The 25338-nt window shown below is 30.5% G+C and overlaps 1 protein-coding gene and 1 long non-coding RNA gene across 2 annotated transcripts; both read left to right on the top strand.

Annotated features, from left to right (window-relative positions):
* The first annotated feature begins 286 nt into the window (after positions 1–286).
* Positions 287–12266, top strand: LOC147802181 (uncharacterized). Its single transcript, XR_015429696.1, has 4 exons — positions 287–409; positions 2019–2106; positions 9509–9602; positions 12059–12266. It is a non-coding gene; the product is annotated as an uncharacterized LOC147802181 (long non-coding RNA).
* Positions 12267–15058: 2792 nt separating this feature from the next.
* Positions 15059–25308, top strand: LOC139426236 (uncharacterized). The gene is made up of 4 exons (XM_071184292.1): positions 15059–15249; positions 16190–16335; positions 24105–24198; positions 25138–25308. The coding sequence occupies exons 2-4, from the start codon at positions 16236–16238 to the stop codon at positions 25247–25249; spliced, it is 306 nt and encodes a 101-aa protein (XP_071040393.1). The 5' UTR covers positions 15059–15249; positions 16190–16235; the 3' UTR covers positions 25250–25308.
* Positions 25309–25338: the final 30 nt, after the last annotated feature.

Below are 25338 nucleotides of genomic sequence, written 5' to 3'. Positions count from 1 at the left end.
ATTTATGCAATGCTGTGAATCTCGTTTTTTTTCCCAACTTGTATTTTAGTTTCAGACTTTTGATCGTTGTCCACGTAACTAAGAAATTTTGTTCAGAAATTTGTAACCATCTATGTTTGAGTGTCCATGCTTATAGTAGCTCACTTGTCTGATATTTTAGCACTTTGTTTCCTTAGCTAAAAACAAGTGAAGATTTTTTGTCCCTGCTTTAAATAAATAGATATTAAATTCGTGTAAATATTTGATGAAATTATCGCTTAGCCATTACTTATAATGTAACTCAATAAAACGTAATCCATATCTAATAAAATAAACTTTATACCTTTGCTGCTAAGAGTATAAAACTAAAGGTAACTAAAATACTAAACATTGAAATACTTAAGGAAGATAAATTAAACATCGTCTTTAAGTAAGTTGTATTTTTTTCAAGCATCTATATTTTCCTTTTATAATGTAGCTTCCCTTCTTTAAGAAAATCTATTAATAAAACTTTAATAATTTTTATGTTTTTTAATTACTACTAAAATATGATAATCTTTAATTTTTAGCATTTTTGCATTGAGTATAGGATATTTTTAAAGTGTATTCCTTTAGTTTTAGTCAAATCCACTATACTAGAAATATATATTTATATGTGAATGATAAAAAAATATCTTAAAGTTTATTTAATTCAAATTTCTTATAATTTGCATTATAATATAAGACCCCAAGCAACAAGTTTAAATCCTTTTATTTTTTACACAGGCAAGCACTTTGTAAAAGCATACAAACAGAAAAAAACCTCACTTGAAATGTTATTTAAGTGATAAAATTCTATTAAATGCTGTCCAGTGGAATTCAGGACATTGAAGTTCAGCGTTACCCTTAAAGTAGCCAAGAATTCTTAAAAAGCTTAAGATTTATTTTTCTTTAAAAATACTGTATAAAAATATCTCAAAGGGGATGCAGCTGATTTCTACAAAATTTTAATGAAATGTGTAAAGTATTGAATCTAATGAAATGCGAAAATGAAATGTGTGTAGTTTCTGTGTCGCCTAATTAAAATTTGTTTTTCCGACAGCTAAACTACTACTATCTATCTAAGCTACTAGTTCAAATTATGCTCATTTTTTTTTTGCATTTAAAATTACATGCTTAAAAATGATGTGAAAATTTTATATCTTTCAAATCAAATTTTTTTCGACTACTATTAAAAGTAATAATAAATAATCAATATTTTGAACTGTGTCCATTTTTTTAAACAAGCATTTTTATCTTTGTCCAATTTCCTTAGCCTGCTATGTCCAGAATAAAAATTTCAACGACGAATTATTTTCTGAATCTCAGGCCATATCATCAATCATCAAATTAACACCAATTGAAATTCGTCAAGTTTTCATAAGTAAACTAACAGGAAGATAATAAAAAAGAAATAAAAATTTAAAGTTCGAAAAAATTTTTGTTTTTTAAATTGACTAAACTTTTGATTATGGTGGAATAAAAACGAAAACCATAAGGCTCAATGCTTCCGTAAACTTTATAATAAAGACGCCAAAAATTCCCCCCTCTCGTTTTTTAAGTAGGCTGAAACCTTATAGTTTGTCTAAGCTAAGCACTCCTCCCGCCACAAAGTCTAAGGCCGTCTGGTGCTATGGAAACAAGAATGGCGCATTTCAGGGAGGATAGCTTCACTTTAGGATTTAACACAATACACCGAAGAAAGAAATTCTCTTTCTCTCGCAGACCCGACCCAAAACTAGTCCAAAACAGTGACCCCGCATCCCTAATTGAAATAATCACGCCTCGTTACCATAGTCACCGCCACAGGTTCAGACGAATGTCTGGGGGAGTTCTTATTTTAGATAAACTATACATTTCTCATTTTTGGTCTGACACAAACAGAATTATTGTCTCATTTCTATTTAACTGGCAAAACGTAAATTTTCTTAAATTTCTATTTCATTTTAAATTTTTTATGACTTTAGTTTCGCTAAATAACATATAAAAACTCAGTAAACTCATTATTTATCTTTTTGCAGTTAAAGGACATCAAAGTCATGTTGCGGAACACAGTTGTATTTGCTTTGATTGGATTGGTGCTGGTGGTAATGACAGTTGAAGCTGGAAGCAAGTAGCTATCTCTGTTACACGATTAATGCGGGTCACACGCTGAAGGAACGAGCGAGAAACAAGAAATATACGAGAAACCAGTTTCAATACGATCGCGTTAGGATGCGCAGAAATGTACGCATTCTGAAAGAAAATTTCCAGAATTTGCCTCATGTACGGCGCTAGCTTTCTGCTCATTCTCTCAGTGTGTGGCCTCCCCTAATTTATCTAACATACATTCATATCAAGTAGCATGTTTATAATTTACATTAAAATTGTTATCTTTATGTTGCTATTATATTTATAGTAGACATTCATTTTTACCTAGAACAGTTTTTCAGATGATACTATGAAACGGAAAAATAAGGAATTTTGCGAAGGTGGCGTTTCTTCCTTATTTAAACACAGATTCCCATAACACCGAGGAATCCAAGATGCCTTTAAGATATAATTTCTCTATTTTTTTTCAATTTATTATTATATTTATTTTGCATATTTGCCCGTTTGTTTATTTTTCATGAAACTAAGTTCACAGTTCAATCTTGGTAAGCGAAATTAAATAATTCAGTTAAAGCTTAGTGCAGTCTTGTTACTTCCGACTCTTGAACTATAATTTAAGTATGTGTTTTTTTTAAAAATCTATTTACAATTTTTTTTTCCAAATGCTTATAAACTGAATTTTTATTCCCATTTATATTCTTTAATTCTATTAAACTGACTTTATTTAATTGCATAATTTTATCACTTGCCGCCAACGGCGTTCGTCTGTTCAGAGTACACGAACTTACCTCTTTTTGGAACACCATCTCTTGGAACTTACTACTGCACGGATCAACATTGACCTTCAGCATACCGAACTCATTGATTTTTTTTCCATTTTATTCAACATATAAGAAGATTTGTTCAATTTTAACTCAAACATTATTGTAAATGAGCTTAAAGATTGAATACTGCTGGAATATATATATATATATATATATATATATATATATATATATATATATATATATATATATATATATATATATATATATATATATATATATAGAATCAGAATTTTTAATCAGATATTAAATTTTGTGTCACCCGCGAACACTCAATTTGCTTTCCTTATAGCAAATATTTAAGAAAATGTATGAATTTTGTAATTATACTTTTATATATATGTTTTCACACTTTCGTGAGTGACCAGTTTGGTCAGATCAATAGCTCACACACAATTTGGACTGTATTAATGTTTTACTCATTTATTTTGTACCAGCATTACAGACTCGCTCGTGAGCCCGTTACACATTACACATACACATACACTGCTGCTTCCAGCACTCAGTTCTAAAATTAAATTCAATTTACGCTTACAGCGCCATCTATATGTTTAATGGGAATTAACACTCCCCACGATTGAAATTGTAAATTTCAATAAATTTTACACAATTAACAATATAATGTTATACAGAAGAAAAAAAAATATATATATGAATCATACAATTAACATTGTGACATAAAGCAGACATTGAGATATTAGACTAAAGCTAATTTTCTATTTGCACAATTACTCTATGGGAAGAATACAAATGTCACGAATATTTCTTTGAAGTTGTTTGCCATTAGGTAAACTTAACTTCACTACTCTTATTTTTGTGTGACGGCCAGGCATCACCTCAACAATTCGTCCTACTAACCATTGCTTAGATGGTAAATTCTCTTCCTTTATCAAACACAGGGTTCCTATTTCTACATTATTCTTTTCAAATTTCCATTTATTACGTTCCTGTAAATTATTAAGGTAATCCCTTTTCCACAACTTCCATATTCTCTGACTATACTTATTAATCTTTTGCCAGTTAGAAAGCCTATTCTCAGTTATATCTATTAGTTGGGGTTCAGCGAGTGAGGTGATGACCTATCAAGAAATGACCAGGTGATAGAGTTTCAAATTCATCAAACTCCGGTGATAGTGGAGTGAGAGGTCTGGAGTTCAAAACACCTTCGATTTCAGTCAAAATTGTCAAGAATTCTTCTAAAGTTAAATTTTGATTGCCAATTACTCTTTTTAGGTGGAACTTAAACGACTTCACACCAGCCTCCCAAATTCCCCCGAAGTTTGGTGACCTTGGTGGGATGAATTTCCAATCAATCCCTTCATTAGTAAAATAACTGGCTAACATCTCATCTGGGCAATTTATCAATTTCCTTAACTTCTTAATCTCAATGTTAGCACCGATAAATGTTTTTGCATTATCGGTCATAATTTTTGAACACTTGCCCCGTCTCCCAAAAAAACGTTTTAGACTGGCAATGAACGATTGAGAAGTTAAATCAGTTACAAAATCTAAGTGTATTGCCTTGGTACACAAGCAAATATAAACAGCAACATAAACCTTATTTGTGACCCCTTTTCTCTGGTTTTTGAACTTAATAGAAAATGGGCCACAAAAATCAATTCCCGTGATGTTAAATGGATAATTAGGTCTTGTACGCTCCTTTGGTAGATCAGCCATTATTTGTTTACTCATAACCGGTTTGTTTTTAAAACATGTGATACAACTATGTACAATTTTCCTACAATTATTTCTACCGTTAAGAGGCCAGAACTTTTGTCGAACTTGATATAATAATGCTTGTGGTCCCAAGTGCAAATATTTTAAATGACAATATCTCAAAATTATGGTGGTTAAAGAATTCTTACCCGGTAAAATGATGGGGAACTTAGAATTAACAGGCAAGTCAGACAGAGATAATCTGCCACCAACTCTCATCAGCTTATTTTCATCTAGAAAAACACACAATGAAGACAACTTACTGTTCCTCGGAACAGGCTTACCCTTTTCCAAGCTTTTGATTTCCTCTGGGAACTCACTTCGTTGTAAACATTTTAACAACCAAATTTCAGCTGCATTTAATTCACTTACTAACAAGGGACCAATTTTTTTTGCATCTGGATTTTTACAATTGTAAATGAATCTGAAAAGAAAACTCAATACATGAATAATTTTAGTATAATTGTTAGATAAGGTAAGAATTTTCTCAAAAAGGGAAGCATTATCTATAGAAATTAATGTCACTAAATGGGAATCACAGTTCTTTTTAAGTTCAACTTGGTACTCTTCTTCATGAACAGTTTGCTCCTCATAAGCGTCAGGAATGTTCTCTTTAAGGAAGTCAGGACCAGACCACCATTTTGCACTGCCAAGAAGAACGTCAACAGTCACACCTCTGCTTAACATGTCAGCGGGATTGTCTCTACTAGGACAGTGGTGCCATGACGTCTGGGCTGTCAAGGCTTGAATCTCTTTTACACGGTTCGCCGCAAAAGTTTTCCATTGTTTGGTTGAACTCTGAATCCAGTAAAGTACGATTTTAGCATCAGTCCAGAAAAAGCTTGTTGATTGATGTTTTTGGTCGATGACCTTCTTCACCTCTTTAGCTAATCTTGCTGCTAGCACAGCACCCATGAGTTCCATCCTCGGTAGTGTAATCTTCTTCAAGGGTGCAACTCTGGTTTTAGAAGACACAAGATTGGTAATGATTTGATCTTTGACTCGTATTTTTATGTACACGGCGGCTCCATAGGCCTTGATACTAGCGTCTGAAAATGTGTGGATTTCGACACATAAATTCTCATCACCTGTAGGACTCATCACATGTCTAGGAATTTTAAGATCTTTTAGTTGAGAAACTTCTGTACACCACTTCTTCCACGTTTTTGCAATGTCGGGTGGCAACTCTTCATCCCAGGTGATTTTCCTCTGCCAGATCTCTTGAAATAAACATTTAAATCTGATGGTGAAGGGAGTGAGAAGACCTAAAGGGTCAAATATTCTTCCTGCAGCCATTAGCAAAAATCGTTTGGTATTTTTATCCTGTTGAAGAAATTCAAGCAAGCTATCTATCTCCACGGTGATAAAGTCACTAAGGGGATTCCAAGAAAGGCCTAGGACTCGATGCAGATTTCCTTCGACGTCCTCTGGGTGTAGTAGATCAAATCCTTCTTCATTCAATTTTTTCATAAGATTTTCATTATTCGAAATCCACTTTCTTAGGTTCATTCCAGCATCTCCCATGATTTGTTTCGCTCTTTTAGAAATTTCAAAGGCTGCTTCTTCACTGTCCTCTCCAGCTATCAAATCGTCAATGTATAAACAGTCATCAAGTACTTGTACTGTGGATGGAAACTCTTTACGGTATTTTTCTATATGCTTTTTAATGGTAGCTGCCAACAAAAATGGGCTAGAATTCACTCCAAATATTACTCGCTTGAATCTGTATATCTCTATATGTTTTAGATCCTTTCCAAAAAGAAATCTCACAGCGTCTCTGTCTCTATCATTCAAGGATATCTGGAGGAATGCTTTCTCGATATCAGCCAGAAATGCAATTCGATTTAAACGAAAATGGATCAGAAGATAAAAGATATTTGGATTCAGTTTAACCCCTTGAAACAAACAATCATTCAGAGATAATTGTCCGATTCCTTGTGCACTAGCATCGAACACTATTCTAATTTTGGTGGTTAATCTCTCCTTTTTATTGACAATCAAATGGGGCAGGTAAAACACAGGCTTATCATTTGGTTTTGAATGATCCAATACTCTCTCAATTATTCCTTCTCTCAAATAAATTTTTAAAGTTTCGCAATATTCAAAGTATAGTGAATTATCACGATTCATTCTTTTAATCAGGGAGTCAAGTCTCTTCTTTGCAATGTTGAAATTATCATCTAACTCCTGCCAGTTCCTCTTCCAAGGTAAGGTTACCTCGTACCGCCTGTTTTTAAAGCTCACCGTGTCATTAAAGTTCTTTAGGTCTTCGTTTTCGTCGCTGTTTTCATTCTCGTCATTAATGCCAATGGACTCTAGCTCCCAAACTCTACTAATGGACTTTTCTAATTCCATGTTATCCTTTATTAATCCGCAGTGAACCCTATCATAATTTTTTGTTGGTATGCTCCCACTTACCACGTAACCGAATACCGTATTTTGTAAAATTAACTTTGTATTAGGGGGTTGTATTTGCCCTATCCTCATAATTTCATAAAAATGTTCCGCGCCTATAAGTATATCAATAGGATCTGGCATGTTAAAACTTAAATCCGCCAATTTCACATCTCTCAATTCTGGGAAACTGCATTGAATTGGTTTAGATGGGGTAAAATCCATTATTCTTGGAACAACTAAAAAGTTTAAATCTAAATTAAAATTTCCCTCCTCATTTGTAATGGTAGTACTCACTCGTGATTTTATTTCTAATGACAATTCATTTAATCCTGACACTGAGGCATTTATTTTTTCTTTCCTTAAATTAAGTCTATCAGATAATCTTTTGCTGATAAAATTCGAATTCGCACCCACATCAAGCAAACCCCGGCAAGGAATTAAATTGTTTACATTATCTTTTATGTAACAAATAATCGTACTAAGCAAAACACATTTTGATTGTATTGAATTCGAATCGAAACTCGCAGCCGCAAAATATTCTTCGTTTTTGTTTTGATTAACTTCCGCACTTCTAGAAGGATTGGTAATAAATTCAGCTGCGGTGGGGGAAAGCACGCTTCGACTAGCAGTCGCCGATGCCTCATACGGTTTTTTCTCAGGAGAGAAATGCAAAGTCACGTGATGACGCCTTTTACAATTCTGGCAAGAATACTTAGATTTGCAATTTGATACTCTGTGGTTATTTCCTAAGCAATTAAAGCATAATTTATTAGTTTTAACAACTTCTACTCGATCATTTACGGATAAGTTTTTATAAGCAGGGCAGTTATATAATGGATGATTTTCACTACACGATAAAACACATTTAGAAATTTTAGCATCTGACAAGAATACTCGCGAAGCATTTTTTGAGTGGGGATTTTTTACGTTTTCTAAACTATTGACTAATTTTTCCCCACGCGATGTGTAGTATAGATCGATCTCTTTCGATAATTGAGAGTGTTTGAACCAATCGTCTCCCTGTTTCATACTTATATGGTATGCGGTATCTTTGTCAAGTGTTTGATAGATTTTGTCTGATACGATTAACTCTTTTAATGTTTCGAAATCCGACACCTTCCTTAATTTCAAATAATAATCATAATTTGTTATCAATCGAGACGCGTATTGTACGTGTGTTTCGTTTGGTTGTCGGAATGTATTTTTGAAATGTTCTAAACACGATTGAGGGGTGGGCTCAAATTCTCTTATTACGATTGATTTTACTTTAGAATAATCATTTACCTCGTTATCTTTTATATAAGTAATCACGATTGTGGCCTTTTCTCCTAATAAATTTAACAGAATTTCCGCCTTGTATTTCTCGGGTACACTTTTAAAGTTAAATGCTCTTTCTAAGGATGAGAAAAAATAACTCCAACCTTCAGGTCTACTAGGAACTTTAGCTGTTAGAGTCCGGACACTTTTGACGAGTGAATCCAGCGATTCAGTACTTTCGGAGTTCTCAAATTTGTTTTCGTTTCACAGTTTAGCTAGTTCTAATTCTGCTTTTGTTCTCTCAAACTTAAATGTTTCTAACTGTAACAACGATTCCTTTTCTGCTTTTCTATCATTAATTATAGTATTTGCTATGTCAGTAGCAAGTTCTGGCTCTTTAACAAATGTTTCGTTGTTTTTTATTAAGTTCGTTAGCTCAATAATAGTCATAGTCTCAGTAACATTTTCACCTAACTCAATGGCAATTTGCCTTAAATACTCTTTTTTCGCTCCTTTAAACATAGTTTATATTTATATATAGTCAATATAAAGTCAATGCACAATTTATCTCAATCAAATTTCAAAACTGGTACATACCTTTTAAGTGATGAAATTCGTATTTTAATCCATAGGTTTTAACTCACCTCCGTTCTCGGAGGACCATTTGACCAGTTTGGTCAGATCAATAGCTCACACACAATTTGGACTGTATTAATTTTTTACTCATTTATTTTGTACCAGCATTACAGACTCGCTCGTGAGCCCGTTACACAATACACATACACATACACTGCTGCTTCCAGCACTCAGTTCTACAATTAAATTCAATTTACGCTTACAGCGCCATCTATATGTTTAATGGGAATTAACAGTGAGAATAAAATCATTGATGACAAATTGTCACTCAGTTAAAAATTTACTTAAATGATCGAAATTTTTTAGTCTTTCGATATGAAATAGCATACAGGCCTCACTTCTATCAATATTTTAAAAAATTGTGGACTAATGACTTTATCAACAACTTTTAAAATCCAATTTTAGTAAAACTCTGATTTACTCTTAAATATATGTAATAAATCATTTTAAAATTTGGCATTATGGTCTTAAATAGCTTATTTTGAAAATCATGTTATTTATTCTCTGAATTTATTTATGATACAAATTTAGAGAATACTTTTTTATAATATTTTGTAATCTTCATGTCAATATTGTGTTTTGTTCTGCAGAAGATTGTGGTAAGCATAAGGATGGGGAAACTTTCGGGACGGAACATCCCTGTGCTCGAAATACTTGCAATGATGGCAACCTCTCTGCTGTAGGGTGAGTAAATTCATTTAAATATTGTGTACAAATTTAGCAAAAGTTCACACAGAGAATGTTTTTCATAAATGGCTAAAAAAGTAACAAAAATGCCGCAGTTTCAGTGTCTTATACTCGATTCAAAGCAATTATTAAACTGTATATACTATCTTGTCACAAGGATTTATCTAGGTTTCAGAACGTAGAAATAGCTTAAATATTTGAGAAAAAATTAACTCTTTAGAAAATCACTGATTTGGCGAGTTATGATTAAACCATTATAACAATTTCACTTAGATGAAAATCCTTGAAATTAATGATCACTGGCATTTTTGAATTCTTGATAAATGGGACTCCTGTGTTGCTTTGCCCTACAGTCACACTCTCAGGGATATTTTCAAAATTTATCATTTAGTAATACACATTTTTATTTAAAATGATAATTAATTTTTATTTTGATAAAACTCTAGACTTGCGAAAATGAAAGATTTTTATTATTTATCATATTTGATTCTTTATTAAAGTAGTTTATGATATTTAATGTATAATTGCTTTCCTATATCACTCTGGAACGGAATAGTATAAAATTTGAAACTGCACCATCAACATCTTCAACCCACAAACTTTTTTCGGAGCAATGTTTTTTTTTTTTTTTTTTTTTTTTTTTTTTACTTCCTCTTATGGTTTATCCAAGAAGTTTTCTGTTTTCAGAGCGTTTGAAAACGTTAGAGTTTTTCCAAAATCGATTCGATAGATAAGAATTTCTAACCTCAAAATCTATTTAAAAATGGTTGTATACATTAAATGCATGAATATATCATTTATTAGTGGAGACAGATACAAAATGTTTTATTTTTCTATTTTTGCTTCCGGTTGGTCAAGTCTAATAGAGATAAGTTGGCAAAGATTCTCTCTTCTGGAATTTTACTTAAAATAAAATTTTTAAAATTTTGAGCAAATAATTTTTTGCGTCTTAAATTATTCCTAAATACTAAAAAGTCGTACGCATCGTCGTCATTGTTTGAGTTATTAAACTGTACATTAGATTCTGTTTTAGTAGAGCAAAACCTATAAAACAGGAAATACGATAAAATAAAACAATTTAACGTAAATTCGAAAATTATTAATCTGCAAGATTTATAGTAAAAAATACCACGTGGGCTACTCTGCAGTCCACATAAAACCAATAATAGAATTGAAATCGGATGTGCCGAAAGGACCCATTTAAGTTATGATCTCAATGCGAGTTTTCCTTTAGGAATTCAATTTATTTAAAAGTTATTTTAAGTTCTTTTATGGTGATTTTTTGTTACATCTCTTGCTTTAAATCAGTGTTCCTTAACCTTTTTGATATAATGGACCCCTTTTAAAAAATTTTAAGAGGTCACGAACCACGCCCCTGTGAAAAAAACAATTGCAAAAAACGTCAATCATTAAAAAACATTTGATTTTATTATTTTAATAGAATGCAAAATTTTTAATGTGAAGGTTGCTGCTGCTTTTCCTTACTTAACAAATTGAATTGGGGGATAGTTTTCAACAAAGCAAACGGGCAACATTCAATCGATCTCGATGTTAAATTTTTATTGTCACAATTGTGAAAAATCCCGCTTCGCAAAGATACACTGTAGCAAACGGAATTATAGCTGCCATAACTCGCTTTACAAGCAATGGGTAGGCTTCCAAATGTTTTAAAAATTAGAAGTAGCCAGCGGACCTCCAAAATATAACTCATGAACCCCTTAGGGGTTCATGAACTACAGGTTAAGAAACCCTGCTTTAAATAATGATTATGTATGCATTCTTTCAGAAAAATTTTCCTTCTTGAGATCTTCAATTTATAAGTCCCTGCTTGAATTGACGTCAAAAGTAGCAAAAAAAAAAATTCAATATAATAAAAAAGAGCGAGTAAAAGATTAGATAAACTTAAGTTTTCACATTTGTATCGAATTTTTTAAATGGCTCAAGAGAGAGGAACACTGTTTCCAATTTCAGCTGTTATACGGTATATTTCTAACACATGCTTTTAGAGTGTGGCATTTTCAAAAGTTAATTTTATCCCCAAGAACAGCTGAATATTTTTCAAATCTAGGTTACCATTCCTTTCCTTACGATTAACATATTACCAAAATGTGCTTTTATAAAATTGTAATAATTACATATTTTTCAAAAAATTACATCGACTTTTGCGTATAAAAACAATTGTTTTACTAACGATCTTTAATATATATATATATATATATATATATATATATATATATATATATATATATATATATATATATATATATATATATATATATATATATATATATATATATATATATATATATATATATATATATATATATATATATATATATATATATATATATATATATATATATATATATATATATATATATATATTAGATTTTTTTTTAGATTTTAATTTAGTGCGAAATGTTTTGACAATCATATTTTTCTTATTGTTTTAGGTGTGGACAATTCCAGCTATTGAAGGGTTCTAAATGCAGACGAGAAAAAGGAAAAGGACCTTATCCTAAATGCTGCGAACATCCCGTTTGTCCCGGTGACCCAACTTATTGAAATATTTAAGTGTGGCTGTGTGACCAGAAGTCAAAAGAATTATTAGTTGTATATCATTTGCCTAAATGGGAATAAAACTTTTTTATAGCCAACAAACTGCATGAGAAATCAAAATATTTGCTAAATTATTTATCCAGCAGTATATATCGAGCTCAAAATAGTTCAAACGTGAAAGAATTTTATAGAATTATTAAAACGTTTTATCTATTGTCAACTTAGTTTTGCCAATGGTTAATTTTAAGCTTGTCTGTAGAAAGCAACACGACTTTATCTTTATAAAAACAAAATGTGTGTGTAATTTTGATACATAAGCGTCATATACGTCTAGGGCAAAAAAATCATCGGTTCAATGCTAAAACCTTCTTCGAACAACTGTTTCATCTGCAGAAAAATATACAATTTCCTCTCTAATGATAGAAATTATTAAAAAAACCCTCTTCTGTTGTTTGTTTCGATTTTCTTTCTTTTTTTTAAAATTCATTGTGCCCCAAATTGTCTTCAAATTAGTCTGAAAGGTCTTAGCGCCTCGCTGAAGCAATAAGCTAAACTATCACTTACACGGATGAGTTTATTATTTTATTTATACTTCAGGTTAAAAAAAGGGAAACTCGAGAAATATACGTAAGGTAAGAGTTAATTGCATTAAACTAAAGATAATTAAGCCTTTACTAACTATAGTTGTATTGTTAATAATTTGTATACTTTACTTCGATACCAAAATTAACAGATGTTGCAATACAGAATCAACAAACCAAATAGTCCGCAAACCAGCTCTCAAGATATACAAACTAAAAGAAATTCCGTAGTTAAGCATTAATACTTCGGTCTAATTCTACTCCTTGCCGCTAGATGGCGACACCTCTTTTCCAATAAAAAAACATTGAATTTCATTCCATCACACTATCATGTTGTGCCAGCGTTTTTGTATAATGTTTCTAACTAGTAAGCATTTCCTTGAAGGGGTTTAAAGTACTATTTAGATTACATGATGTGTGTGTTGCTGACAGCTAATATACAATAAATATTATGAGCAAAGTAAAATTTTAATTTATTACAAGTCTAAAATTGATTAATCGCTGCGCAGATATTTTTTTTTCCTCTACGTTTTGAAACCTCAGAATTATCAAAGTAGGCACCATTGCAACCGTTTTGTCCCTCATTTTCCTAATATTTAAAACTATAATATGTTCAAATTTATAAAACCCCAAAAGCACGATCCAGAAATTTTGTATATAATTAAAAATTCTAATCGTATCATTAGAATTAACTTATTATTATTATATTATTTTTTAAACTGATATTATTTAATGCGATCACTTAAGATTAATACTGCAATTAATATTAACTACAGACTACAAAAACTACATTTAATATGAATTAAAAACTACAAAGACTTCAATTAATATTAAATATAGACTACAAAACTACAATTAATATTTTTAATTCAATGGTAAAGAGGGTGCCATTAAATATGTCAGAAACAAGGAAAACAACAAGTACAGAGTAAAAACTAATTACACATTTAAAAAATATTCTGGCCTCAAATAATATATAACTCAGCCATCTACAGTAAAACCAAACAAGAACCAATCAAATTTAAAATAAAAATAAAAATATGGAAGTGAATAGGTTATACTTAGAGAATGCTTTTAACGAGAATAAACATTAGTACTCTTTAGGTACCCAAATACTTTAGGGAGGGACAAAATTTAGAGCTTTTAATTTATAAATTTTTATTTGGATTTATATGCGAAATATATATTAAAATATATCATGAAGTTCAAATGTACTTTCTCCTTGTATCATTTTACGCTAAAAATAAGAATAGCACAATCAAGCATTTTATTTCGCTACATAGGCTGTTTAATATATAAGATAATATGTATTTTTTTAACTTTATTTCAATGAGATATAGATTTTATATAACTTAGGTTTAAAGAAACCTGATTAACAAAAATTTACTATAAATAAGGAAACACGTGGTTTCAGATAGCTTTGAAAGTGCTTAAAATACATCATGAATTTACATTACATAAAGAGTTAAAGATAAATAATTATTTAAGAATGGTTAATAAAATACCAATTTCAAACTCATTTTGGATTCATCAGAGTTCTAAACTTCAAAAAATCATCGATGTTTCCTTTTAAATAAGTAAAGAAAAAATAATCTACAATAAAAATTTTAATAATGCACAAAGATAATCCTTTGATAAAAATCATTTACCACGACTCTCTCTCACAGGAACTAGATTTTTTGTATTAGTATAGGATTGGTGACTAAAACTGGTGTCAGGAAACATTAATCATTGGTAAAGGAATCATTAATGTTTTCTTTTAAATAAACAGAGAAAAAATAATTAACAATAAAAATTTTAATAATGCGCAAAGATAATCCTTTGGTAAAAATTATTTACCACGAGTCTCTTTCACAGGAACTAGATTTCTCGAATTAGTATAGGATTGGTGACTAAAATTGATTAATGCACTCACTGGCAAATGTAGACCTATACTGAAATAAATGGTTATAAAATTGTGACTCACAAAATCTTTTTATTGCTATAAGAGTTCTCAAAATTATATTTCTTCTTTAATGTATTTAATAAGAAAATATATTTGTCATAATAAAATTTATTTCGAGAAAATAATCAGTCTTCAGTTCTAAATTTAATATACGTCCTGAAATTAGTAACATCAGTTATATTTTCTACACAAATAATTGTTATAAACTGTAATTGCTTGAATCATTCTATCCCAACAATAAACGGATAACAATTTGCAGTTTTATTGACCTTTGTTGTTTGTAAAAAAGAAGAATCTTTAACTATAAAATAAAAAATATAAATGAAAAAAACTGAGCTATGAGAGTTGTCGCGTTGAAGATGTATATTAAAGTAATGTCAATATTTCATAAAACTATCGCATGCTCATTGCAAAAAATAATGTACCATAAAACATTATTCTATATATCATAAAACATGTTTTATATTGTCTTTGTCATTTCTTCTGTATAAAAAAGACTCGATAAACACGTTGATTCTAGAAAAAAAAAAGCAACACTTGGAATAGGGAAAATCAGAGAGTAAGACATATTTTTCTCTTTCATTTCCTCGTTTTAGATAATCAAAACTGTCTTTTCTCCACATTTTGTATGCAATAACGAATAAAATTAATATTGAAATATTCTAGAAAGTTAATAACGAGATTGCTCTACGGCTACCGAAGATTTTGCAATAAAATGCGCGTTGCTAGGCACCCTCTTTTCGCCAAAGCGCTTGGCTTCAGACTCTGAGTACTTCAAGGCGTGATGCATGCAAGCAATCGTACGTACAGCACGCTCATTAAAGATTATTTATCCATTGACTTTATATATATATATATATATATATATATATATATATATATATATATATATATATATATATATATATATATATATATATATATCCTTTCTGAGAGGTTATTAGATGACTCCGAAGCATCGAAAGATTAAGAACAAAAAATGTCACAAACAAAACAAATTTTTGGTATCAATCTTTGCTTTAGCTATTTTTATATTTATTGAGTCGTTTTTCCGCTTACTGTTCAATGATACTATAGTGTTAAAATTTTCATTCTGAAATTATGGCAGCAGTCTGTCTATTGAATGATTCATGAAGTTTACTGTAAAGGAGCATTTTTTTTTTAACTTTACGGTTTTGAAACGGTATACCGCTAGTATGGTTAAAAAAAATGTATGGAAAGCCATGCGCTCTTTTAATCATATACGACTTGAATGGTTTCAGAATCGTAAAATTGAATTTTCACTGCACATTGAAGATAGTTTAGTAGCGCTGTGTATCTGTTATCTACGCGTGCATGGGGAGTATCGTATTCTAACGGCTCAGGACACAAATTAGTGATACAATTAAATTACAATTAAATAACGCAATAATTATTATAGAAAATAGCAATTAATTATTTTGCTATTTAACCATTTTTCTGAGAAATTTTTAACGGCAATTTTTTCCTTATTTTCATAGAAAACTTTTGTGGTATTAATAAAAGGAGCGTCAAATAAGGATAACTATGATACGAAGCGTATTTTGCTTGTTACTTACCATTTCTTTTTTTGTAATGGTTGCTGCAAGTTCAGATTTCCCAGTCTTTTCGCCCGTAGCAGTAAACTGTAAGTATCAGCTTTTATTTTAAACAATCCCTTTTATGCCATAAATATTTTGCTAATAACTTTTATTTCTATTGCATAAAAAGTATTCAGTCAGATTTGGTTAGAATTTTTATTATGCACTACAATTTATACAACAAAATTGCAGTGCAAATCTACGTTATTGAGAAAAAGTATTCAAAAGTATCTGGATCCTCAATCTGATGAAATTGATGTTATATTCGCGTATACTGTTGGAAATATGAACAATGATATGTATATAGCAATTCTGGACAATGTTGTTTTCCTAACTCTATGGCAGATTTCGGAGCAAATCCATTTCTTTCGGAGCAGCTTAAATGACCCTTTCATGCATCGAACACAGATATGATTTAATAAAATACTATTCAGAAAGTGACCTGTCATTCTTAAAGTTTCAATCATAGTCCCGCAGAACACTTTTGGTGAGAATTAGAACTCTTACTGTATATTTATTTACATCTAATGATGTAAATGCAAAGTGGATATAGTGTAAAAATTATTTAAACAAGAGTAACACATGTCAGACTTGTCATGTCTGAAACACATTTTGAAAAAATGACAAGAAATAACACCATAAAAACTCCTTCCCCCAAAAGATCTTAGCAACAGGGGGAGAGGAAAAAATTCAATTTTGGAATCATTGAATTCATCTTTTGAAAATATTTTCCTCCTTCATTATTATAATTTAGATACGATGTGTAATTCTCGAGGTACTTGAACAATACTATACATTTTGGACACTCTTTATGAGTATTCAAACGATACTAATTGTAACGTAGCTAGTGTAGGAAATGTAAGGGTAGATAGCATATATAGCGTACCTGCCATAAAGTAGAACTTGCAATAAACTCTGTTTTCGATCAAATAAGTGCAAACAAGCAAAATCTTTTAAACAATTAAAACGATAAAGCTTCTGAGGTTTAATTTTAAAAAAAAGCATAGTGCTAAAAATATGAAGAAAATTATTTTTTAAATATATTTCTTTTGATTGCACTAGTTTTAACTTTTGAACAATGTCCGGAATTGGAGTCAAAAATCCTCCCTTGTATCTGTTTTTCAAGTTTTGGGATGTTTGAACAATTTTTTCCGGAGTTATAGCAGAAACACGCATACTGATTTTTGCCTTTATAATAATAGACTCATTAAGAAAACGAAAAATGTTACGTAACTACTAATAAACGACCCATTTTTGCTTTAATTGACTGAAAATTAACTAAGTTTCGAAGTCAATTTTCCTTAACTCAGCATTTTGCCTATAAACATTCAATTGTGATACCCTGTATATATGTAACTGTGAGTTACATATGGCTCTATTTAGAAATTAATTTATAATTACAACCGTCCACTGCCTAAAAAGAGCAGGACGAACTACAAACAATTAAAAATGAACAATAAATAATTAAAAATCTAAAAAGGAACAATCAATAGTCAAAAGAGGGCAAAGGCAAATCTTTCTAGTTTGAAAAAAGTGACCTGAAAATATATGTTATTTTTTTTTCTACTGTAGGCATTGAACTCTTGTTCATTTGCTCTTGAAGATGCCGCAACTATTGCTCTTTAACGTTACCCGGTGGGCACCTGTGAACCTTAGTCACGGAGACGAGCAACATTGCCCATACTCTCCAAAGATACCAGTTCATATATAGGGTCACATTCACACATCACACTACAACACAGAGATAAACATCCATGCCTTGAGCGGAATTCGAACCTGCAACCATTGGCTTCGCAGTCAAGTGCGCTAACCACTCTCGGCCACTGGCCGGCTGGCATATATCAGTAGAGAGTACTCTTATTTTGAACAAATGTTCCGCCAAGCTGCCTCAGGCCACTTCGTAGTCTAAAAATTTTACAACCTCCTTTCTGGGATTATAGTTTTGTTATTTTCGATAATCTTGTACGCCCTCCAAGGTTTAACCTTTAGCGCTGTTATTCATTTCATTAAATTTGCCAAAACTGTATCTTCTTAGTGTATCTGATGTAACAGATGCGTTTTCATGTTGTTCCGGTTTTCGTTAAAAAGTCTACTTGTTCACCACCTTCTATACCAAAGTGTGAATAAACCCACTGAAAATTATTTATTTTCTATAATTTCAGAAAGTTTCAAGTTTGCTTAAGTTAAATTATGATTTCAGTTTCAAAACAGCGGTTTTACTAATTATATGACTGATATTTAATCAACTAGGATAACCACTCTTGTAAACATGTTTTTTTATAGTTTTGAAGTTTTCGACTCTGTAAAAAATTTCGAGCTATGTTGCGCCAAACTTTGGTATTCATTTGCTGGCTACATAAATGGTGCTCAGTTTTACTACAGATTGGTGCTTTCACAAGCTCTAGCTAACGGAAGAAGGTTGCACCAAAAATGAGCATTTTGAAAATACCTAAAAGCAGGTAAAAGTTGCACCAAAAAATAAGTGATTTGAACAGAACTAAAAGCGAAGGAAGGTGGCGCCATGTTTTGGTATTTTTAAAGTGCTAAGAAACAGGGAAAGGTTGCACCATTATTAAGCATTTTTTAAGAGACAAAAAGCAAAGAAAGTTAAGCATTGAAAGTAATCATTCTTAAGTATCTATAAAAAAAGGAGGAGAAAATGATATCATAAATTGATATTTTATTAATCCTAAATTAAGAGAAAAAGTGTAATCATAAGTGGGTTATTTAAATAATATGGATCAGTTAACTTTTCTTATCTTTTAGTATGCATGTAGAGCACCAAATTTTTATAAATTAAATTATAGTTTAATTATTTAAACTAATCGTGTGGGCTGAAGAAAAGATTATATCTTTTTTTCCCGGTTTTTTAAATAAAATTTCTTTTTTTATTATTATTATTATTTTTTTTTATCTATACATAATAATAAACGCGGCTGTGTGTGTGTGTGTCTGTAATTACAATATATCGCCCCAGAAGCCTCGCCCAGGCACGAAACTCGGCACATAATTGTGTTTTGACATAATGAAGAAGTATTTTTTTTCTTTTTCAAAAATTTGGATTAGTTTTTTAGTTATCACTCATTTTGTAAGAAAATCTATGCTTTTTCTTCTTCAAAGAGCCATATTCAGAAAACTATTAAAAAATGCATATACTTTTCTCCACTCTTATAAACGTATGCTAATGCGAACCTTACAATTGTAATGTTAATTTTCGACAACTTAAACCAATAATATACGAAGGAATTAATAATTTAATTGTAAGGTTCGCATTAGTTTAAGTGGATAAAAGTTTAACTTTTGTATTAAAAATGTGGCAACATATTCGATACGTAAATAGAACGCTTCGCTTTGATTTATTTGTCGCTGTGCATAATTGTTATAATAAGTTATTTTTCTTCTTTCCACGCTCTATTTTTTTTTCTTAAGAGAAGACGATAATTTTTGTAGCGATATAGAAATAGAAATTGATACCATAAAAATTATATAGAAATTGATACCATAAAAAATTAATTCATTTTCGTGTTCTTTTCATGTATTTAGCATTTTAGTTTTTTTCTTCTTAAGCGTTGTAGCTATATAAAATAGGAATTTAATTATTTTTGAAGGAACGATCACACTTACCTTGGATCTCTTTGGTTTTTCTATTCTTTATTTTAACAGTTTTTATTAAATGTAATTAGTTATTTTCAGAAAAGTTTCAGTTTGCAGGTAAGCACTTAGATTTTAATATTGAAGTTTCATGATTTGCTTTCATAGTAATTGTTGTTCTAAAGTATTCGTTGACTTCTTAAAAACCCGATTACTGACATGGCAGAACCGCCTTCCAAAAAACTTTGTATTTTGTCAAAGAAAAAGATATTAAGAGATTCTCAAAGAAGAAGAAGGGCCCAAGAAACGTCTGTGGAACGTGAAAGACGGATGGAACATGACCGAATTTTGACAAGCAATTCTAGAGCCCAAGAAGTATCAGAGAAACGTCAAAGAAGATTAGAAGAGAATCGTGTCTCAACTAGCAGTGCTAGGGCCCGAGAAACACCTGAGGAACGTCAAAGAAAATTGGAAGAGGATCGTGTCTCAACTAGCAAGGCTAGGGCCCGAGAAACACCTGAGGAACGTCAAAGAAGATTGGAAGAGGATCGTGTCTCAATTAGCAATGCTAGGGTCCGAGAAACATCAGAGAAACGTCAAAGAAGATTGGAAGAGGATCGTGTCTCTACTAGCAGTGCTAGGGCCCAAGGATATGAAGACAAAATTGCAGGACAAGACCACTTTAATTGTCTACTAATCTTCAGATTTCCTGCTATGTTTTAAAAAACTTTATTTGTGAAAACCTTTAGAGTGGCGGACAGCTGGCCGCCTTAGGCGGCTAGTATATATATAAACTGTTGTTTGTTATTTTTTTACTTATTATTTCCCCCCCCCCTTTCTCTTCTTTCATATGCTTATAATTTTTCTTTGTTTTATTCTTCATTTTGAACTTTTACATATATATATATATATATATATATATTTGTATATATATATATATATATATATATATATATATATATATATATATATATATATATATATATATATATATATATATATATATATATATATATATATATATATATATATATATATATATATATATATATTTATAAGAAGAGAGTGGAATGATAACACATAGCCAATCATAGAAGACTTCTTGTTAGTAACGCACAAAACAGCCAATCAAAATTGAGACCGCATGTGAGTGAAAAGGTAATAATTTTTAATAATGCTGTCTGCAGAAGTGTTGCAACTAAACTTAGCAGCTAAAGATCGTTGCGATTTTTATTTTGCGCTGAATGTGTTAAATATATTGATCAGAGTTTACTTTAGAGTACTCATTTGTTTTTACTTACTATCAAAACATCGTTCGCCCAAAAATATTAATTAACAGTTCCTATTAGCTTCATATATTTCTTAAATAATGCATAAAAGTGCAAATCTTTGGTACAAAAAATTATGTGAAAAGAAAGATCAATGAAAAATGTACATAGCTAGGTTTTGTGAATTTCAGAGATCTATTGTAAATAGTTTTCAATTTTATTGTTTTCGAATTATTTTTTTATAACAATTCAGACAAAAATGTTTATTGATCATTGATAACATAATTATTTCATTTTATATTTGTTTTTTTATTGGTATTCAGTATGACAAAAAAATTAAATTGCTTAATTTAATTTGTCGAATTCCAGTTACGTATGTTTTTATTATATAATTTGCTTTTTGTCTAATTGAAACTAAAATATTTTGTCAGTTGACAGTATTGAAGTTAATTGGGCAATTACTTGCATTGGTATTTGCTTTTGAAATATTACTTAGCATCAACTTTCTAATGTTACATGTTTTAATTTGTTTGCCATATTTTAAAGTTTTTTTTCATCAGGTTTTAATTGTTTTCAGTTTAAAATTTAATCTGCTGGGGGGGGGGGAGATGACGCACCATATAGGGTGCGTCCGGAATCCTACAAGATCAACAATGGTTTGAGATAGGGATAAAAATATACTTGAGGTTGCACCTTGGCGAAATTGGCTACTTATGTTTGGCGCCATTCCTGTTAGAGTGGAGCACCGTTGTAACAGGAATAACTGCCAAAATATAATGATATTTCAATAAAATATTGGAAAACATCGGCCAAAACTTTATAAAATTGGAATGAACCCGATATGAGTAATGTAAAGAAAAGGAAGAAAAAAACAACTCCCTTCTTCGTTAAGCTTGAATATCCTCAGATTTAGGTGCACCGAATTCTCTAATAGCAGTTAGATACTGTCTAAATTTATCATGAATAGAATCTGTGTTCCTCCATCGTCACATAAATTCGGCGAAATACGAATCGAAAATGGCGTCTGTGGTACTGGGCTGGCGACAAAATTTTTTTCGAAAGCACCTTTTTATGACTGCCCACATACCTTCAATCTTATTGATCACAAGCAAAAATAACCATACCAGCCGGTATCCAACGTAGAACTAACGAACCTCTGAAACTACATATATCGTTGGCAATTTAAAAATAACGCTGAAATCTAAACCAATCTGAATCACGATTGGGTTTCAACATCGCCCAGCTTGGTGATCAATCGCAATCACATCTTGGCGAGAATCAAGGGGCACACTCAAATATAGTCTACCCGCTGCCACGCGTGATTCGGATACGGAGATTAATTTCCAGCTAATGCCCTATAGTAATGTGTTAAATAATATTGCTTCCTCGCTCTATGTAAGTTTATAATATTGTTCGTATTAAAATTGCTTTATATAAGTTCATAATACTGATAATAAAGGACCTCTGACATTTCACAATCCTATCATATTCTCTCTATGTGATGTAGGTGTGGAAAAATAGCCAGCTAATCTCCAGGAAAATGACTTTAATTGCGTAGCAATTATCGGGGGTTGGCGAGCGATAGCAATCAGGGGGTGGAGCCCTCTGGTATATATATATATATATATATATATATATATATATATATATATATATGTCATACAAAAATTAAATACTTTTGTATTAATAAAAGAATTAAAACTCTTTCGTTTTCATAAAATGTCTTTGTTAAAGAATAAGCGTAAAGAGATTCTATTTTGGGAATTCAAGGCTGAAAACATACCATTGAAATATAAATAGATTTATATTTCAAAGGAAGAGTTATTTTTAGAATCTTGCCCTCTTTCACTTCCATATTAGGAAGCAGTAAATGATTTTCCTTAATGCCTAAGGTTACAAGGAATGTACGAAGTGTGCCTTTTTACCTTAAATCTGTGTTGGTATAAAACGTAGGAACACTAGTTTTGCGTGTCCTTTTCATCATGATGTGATTCTGATAAGTTGTTCCGGAATTGTCAGAAGTCTTGTCCATCACCCTTCCGTAGGGAGTGTGGAAGTGAACTTTTATCAATACCAGCCTACATTTAAATAAACCTGTTTAGAACGTCTGATGGCTTACGACTGCATTATTTCAAGCTAAATACAAGACTGATAACAGGGATGTAGCCCTGTTATTACATATATATATATGTATATATATATATATATATATATATATATATATATATATATATATATATATATATATATATATATATATATATATATATATATATATATATATATATATATATATATATATATATATATATATATATATATATATAGAGTGGCCAAATATTGGATTCGTCAACCCCCTAATCTCAATTTGAGGGAATATTCCCTTCCAATATTAATTACATTAACGTAGTAAAACAAAAAATTTGACGTAAATTAAGAAATGCGAAAATAATAACGTAACTTGAAAATAATAGCAAAAAATATACAGATGCAGATCGATATTCAAACATAATTTATTAATTTACAATCACCTTTATGTTTGCTTCCACAGACAGAAAGTAATAATTTTTATGCAAAATAATAATCTAAAAATTTAAATATATTATACTTCTTACATATTTTTACGTACATACCACAGAAATCATGAGAAGAATACAAAAAAAAAAAAAAAAAAAATCATAGCTCGAAATTTTTTACAGTGTACCATAAACTCCCGTCAAATAATTCATCTGTCTAACCAGTAAACAAATCTGTCTTAAATCCGGGATCCGTCGGAATATGAAACACAGATCCATTCCTTTTCCTGATATATTTAATTAATCCTGCACAAATAAGTTGCTTCAATACTATCTTCTTTTTTCTTTCTTCAAATTGCAACATCCATATAATATACATAATAATGATTCTCTTAACTTTTTAATTCCTTTTTTTTCTTTAATTTTTGTTTTTCATTTCAGTTGACTGCGGTGAACATAAGAATGGAGAAACATTTCAAAAAGAGCATCCCTGCCAAGAATATACGTGTACAAATGGCTTCTTGGGTGTTAAACCGTAAGTGCGTTAAAAAAATCATAGTTTTTAAAATTTTTGAATATGTTTCTTAATATTAAGGTTATTGATTACTCTCGTAAAAAAGGAACGTTTTACTATTTTATAAAGCATACGTCATAGTCATAATATTGATCTAGGAGACAGTGTCAGGGGATACAGGAGACACCTTCAACCAATTTTTACTTTTTATTTTGTTATGTAGAATATAATAATTCTTATAATTAAACTTTTACCAATAATGCAGTAAGATACAACGTCCTATATATAGGACAGCACTGTTTAAAAATATAGCGATTTTTTTTCTGCATGTATGACGTAACAAAGGGATAATGTAAATATACAATTCGATTTAACTTCGCTGATTTTAAATTTACTCGCAATAAAAAAATCATGAGAGAGGAAAGAAATTCGATAAAAATAAATTTCCACACAGCTTATGTTATATAATTATCTTATTATCTGAGATAAGGGAATTTTTTTATGACCAAAATTAGAAGAAAAATATCCTTTTGAAAAAATATCCTTTAATCTTCAAAAGAAGACTAAAGTTAAAAATTTGAGAAATAATTAATAAAAAATAAAAAGAAAGTTTATTGAATTATATTTATTAATTTTTTTTTAGAAAAATATTTAATACCAAATTCTATGAGTTTAATTTGTTCTGAGATGCATATTTCTATGTAATCAACATCTATCTACATCTATCATGCAACCTGTTTCTGTAACCGATCAGAAATAAATTTTTTGATGGAAAAAAATTTCCTCTGAAAAATTAAAAAGTTCGAATTTCATATCTGTCTTTTTAATAACGCAATTAAATTTAGCAGTTGATTAGTCTTAATCTTTATAGGAATCATCCATTCAGCTTCTTTTCATTAAAGAGCATTTAGTGTATCATTTTTATTAATTACTTTTTTATTTTATTGAATATAATTTCAGATGCATTGGAGTACCGATTCTAGAAGGTTCTGGATGCAGAAGAGGAACCGGAAAAGGACCATACCCTATCTGCTGCCACCATCCTGTTTGTCCCGGTGATCCAGGATTTTAAGAATCAAGAATTGTCTTGGAATGCTTAACTTAAAATTAAATGAATATTTTCTGCAAAAAGTTTCTTAGTACTCATTGAGTTTCAGAATT

This window comes from Parasteatoda tepidariorum, chromosome 10, assembly GCF_982258835.1.
Source record: "Parasteatoda tepidariorum strain Cologne lab strain chromosome 10, Ptep-v5.0, whole genome shotgun sequence".
NCBI classification, from domain to species: domain Eukaryota; kingdom Metazoa; phylum Arthropoda; class Arachnida; order Araneae; family Theridiidae; genus Parasteatoda; species Parasteatoda tepidariorum.
Note: the sequence above shows the minus strand (reverse complement) of the source record. Positions and strands in the feature narration are given on the sequence as shown.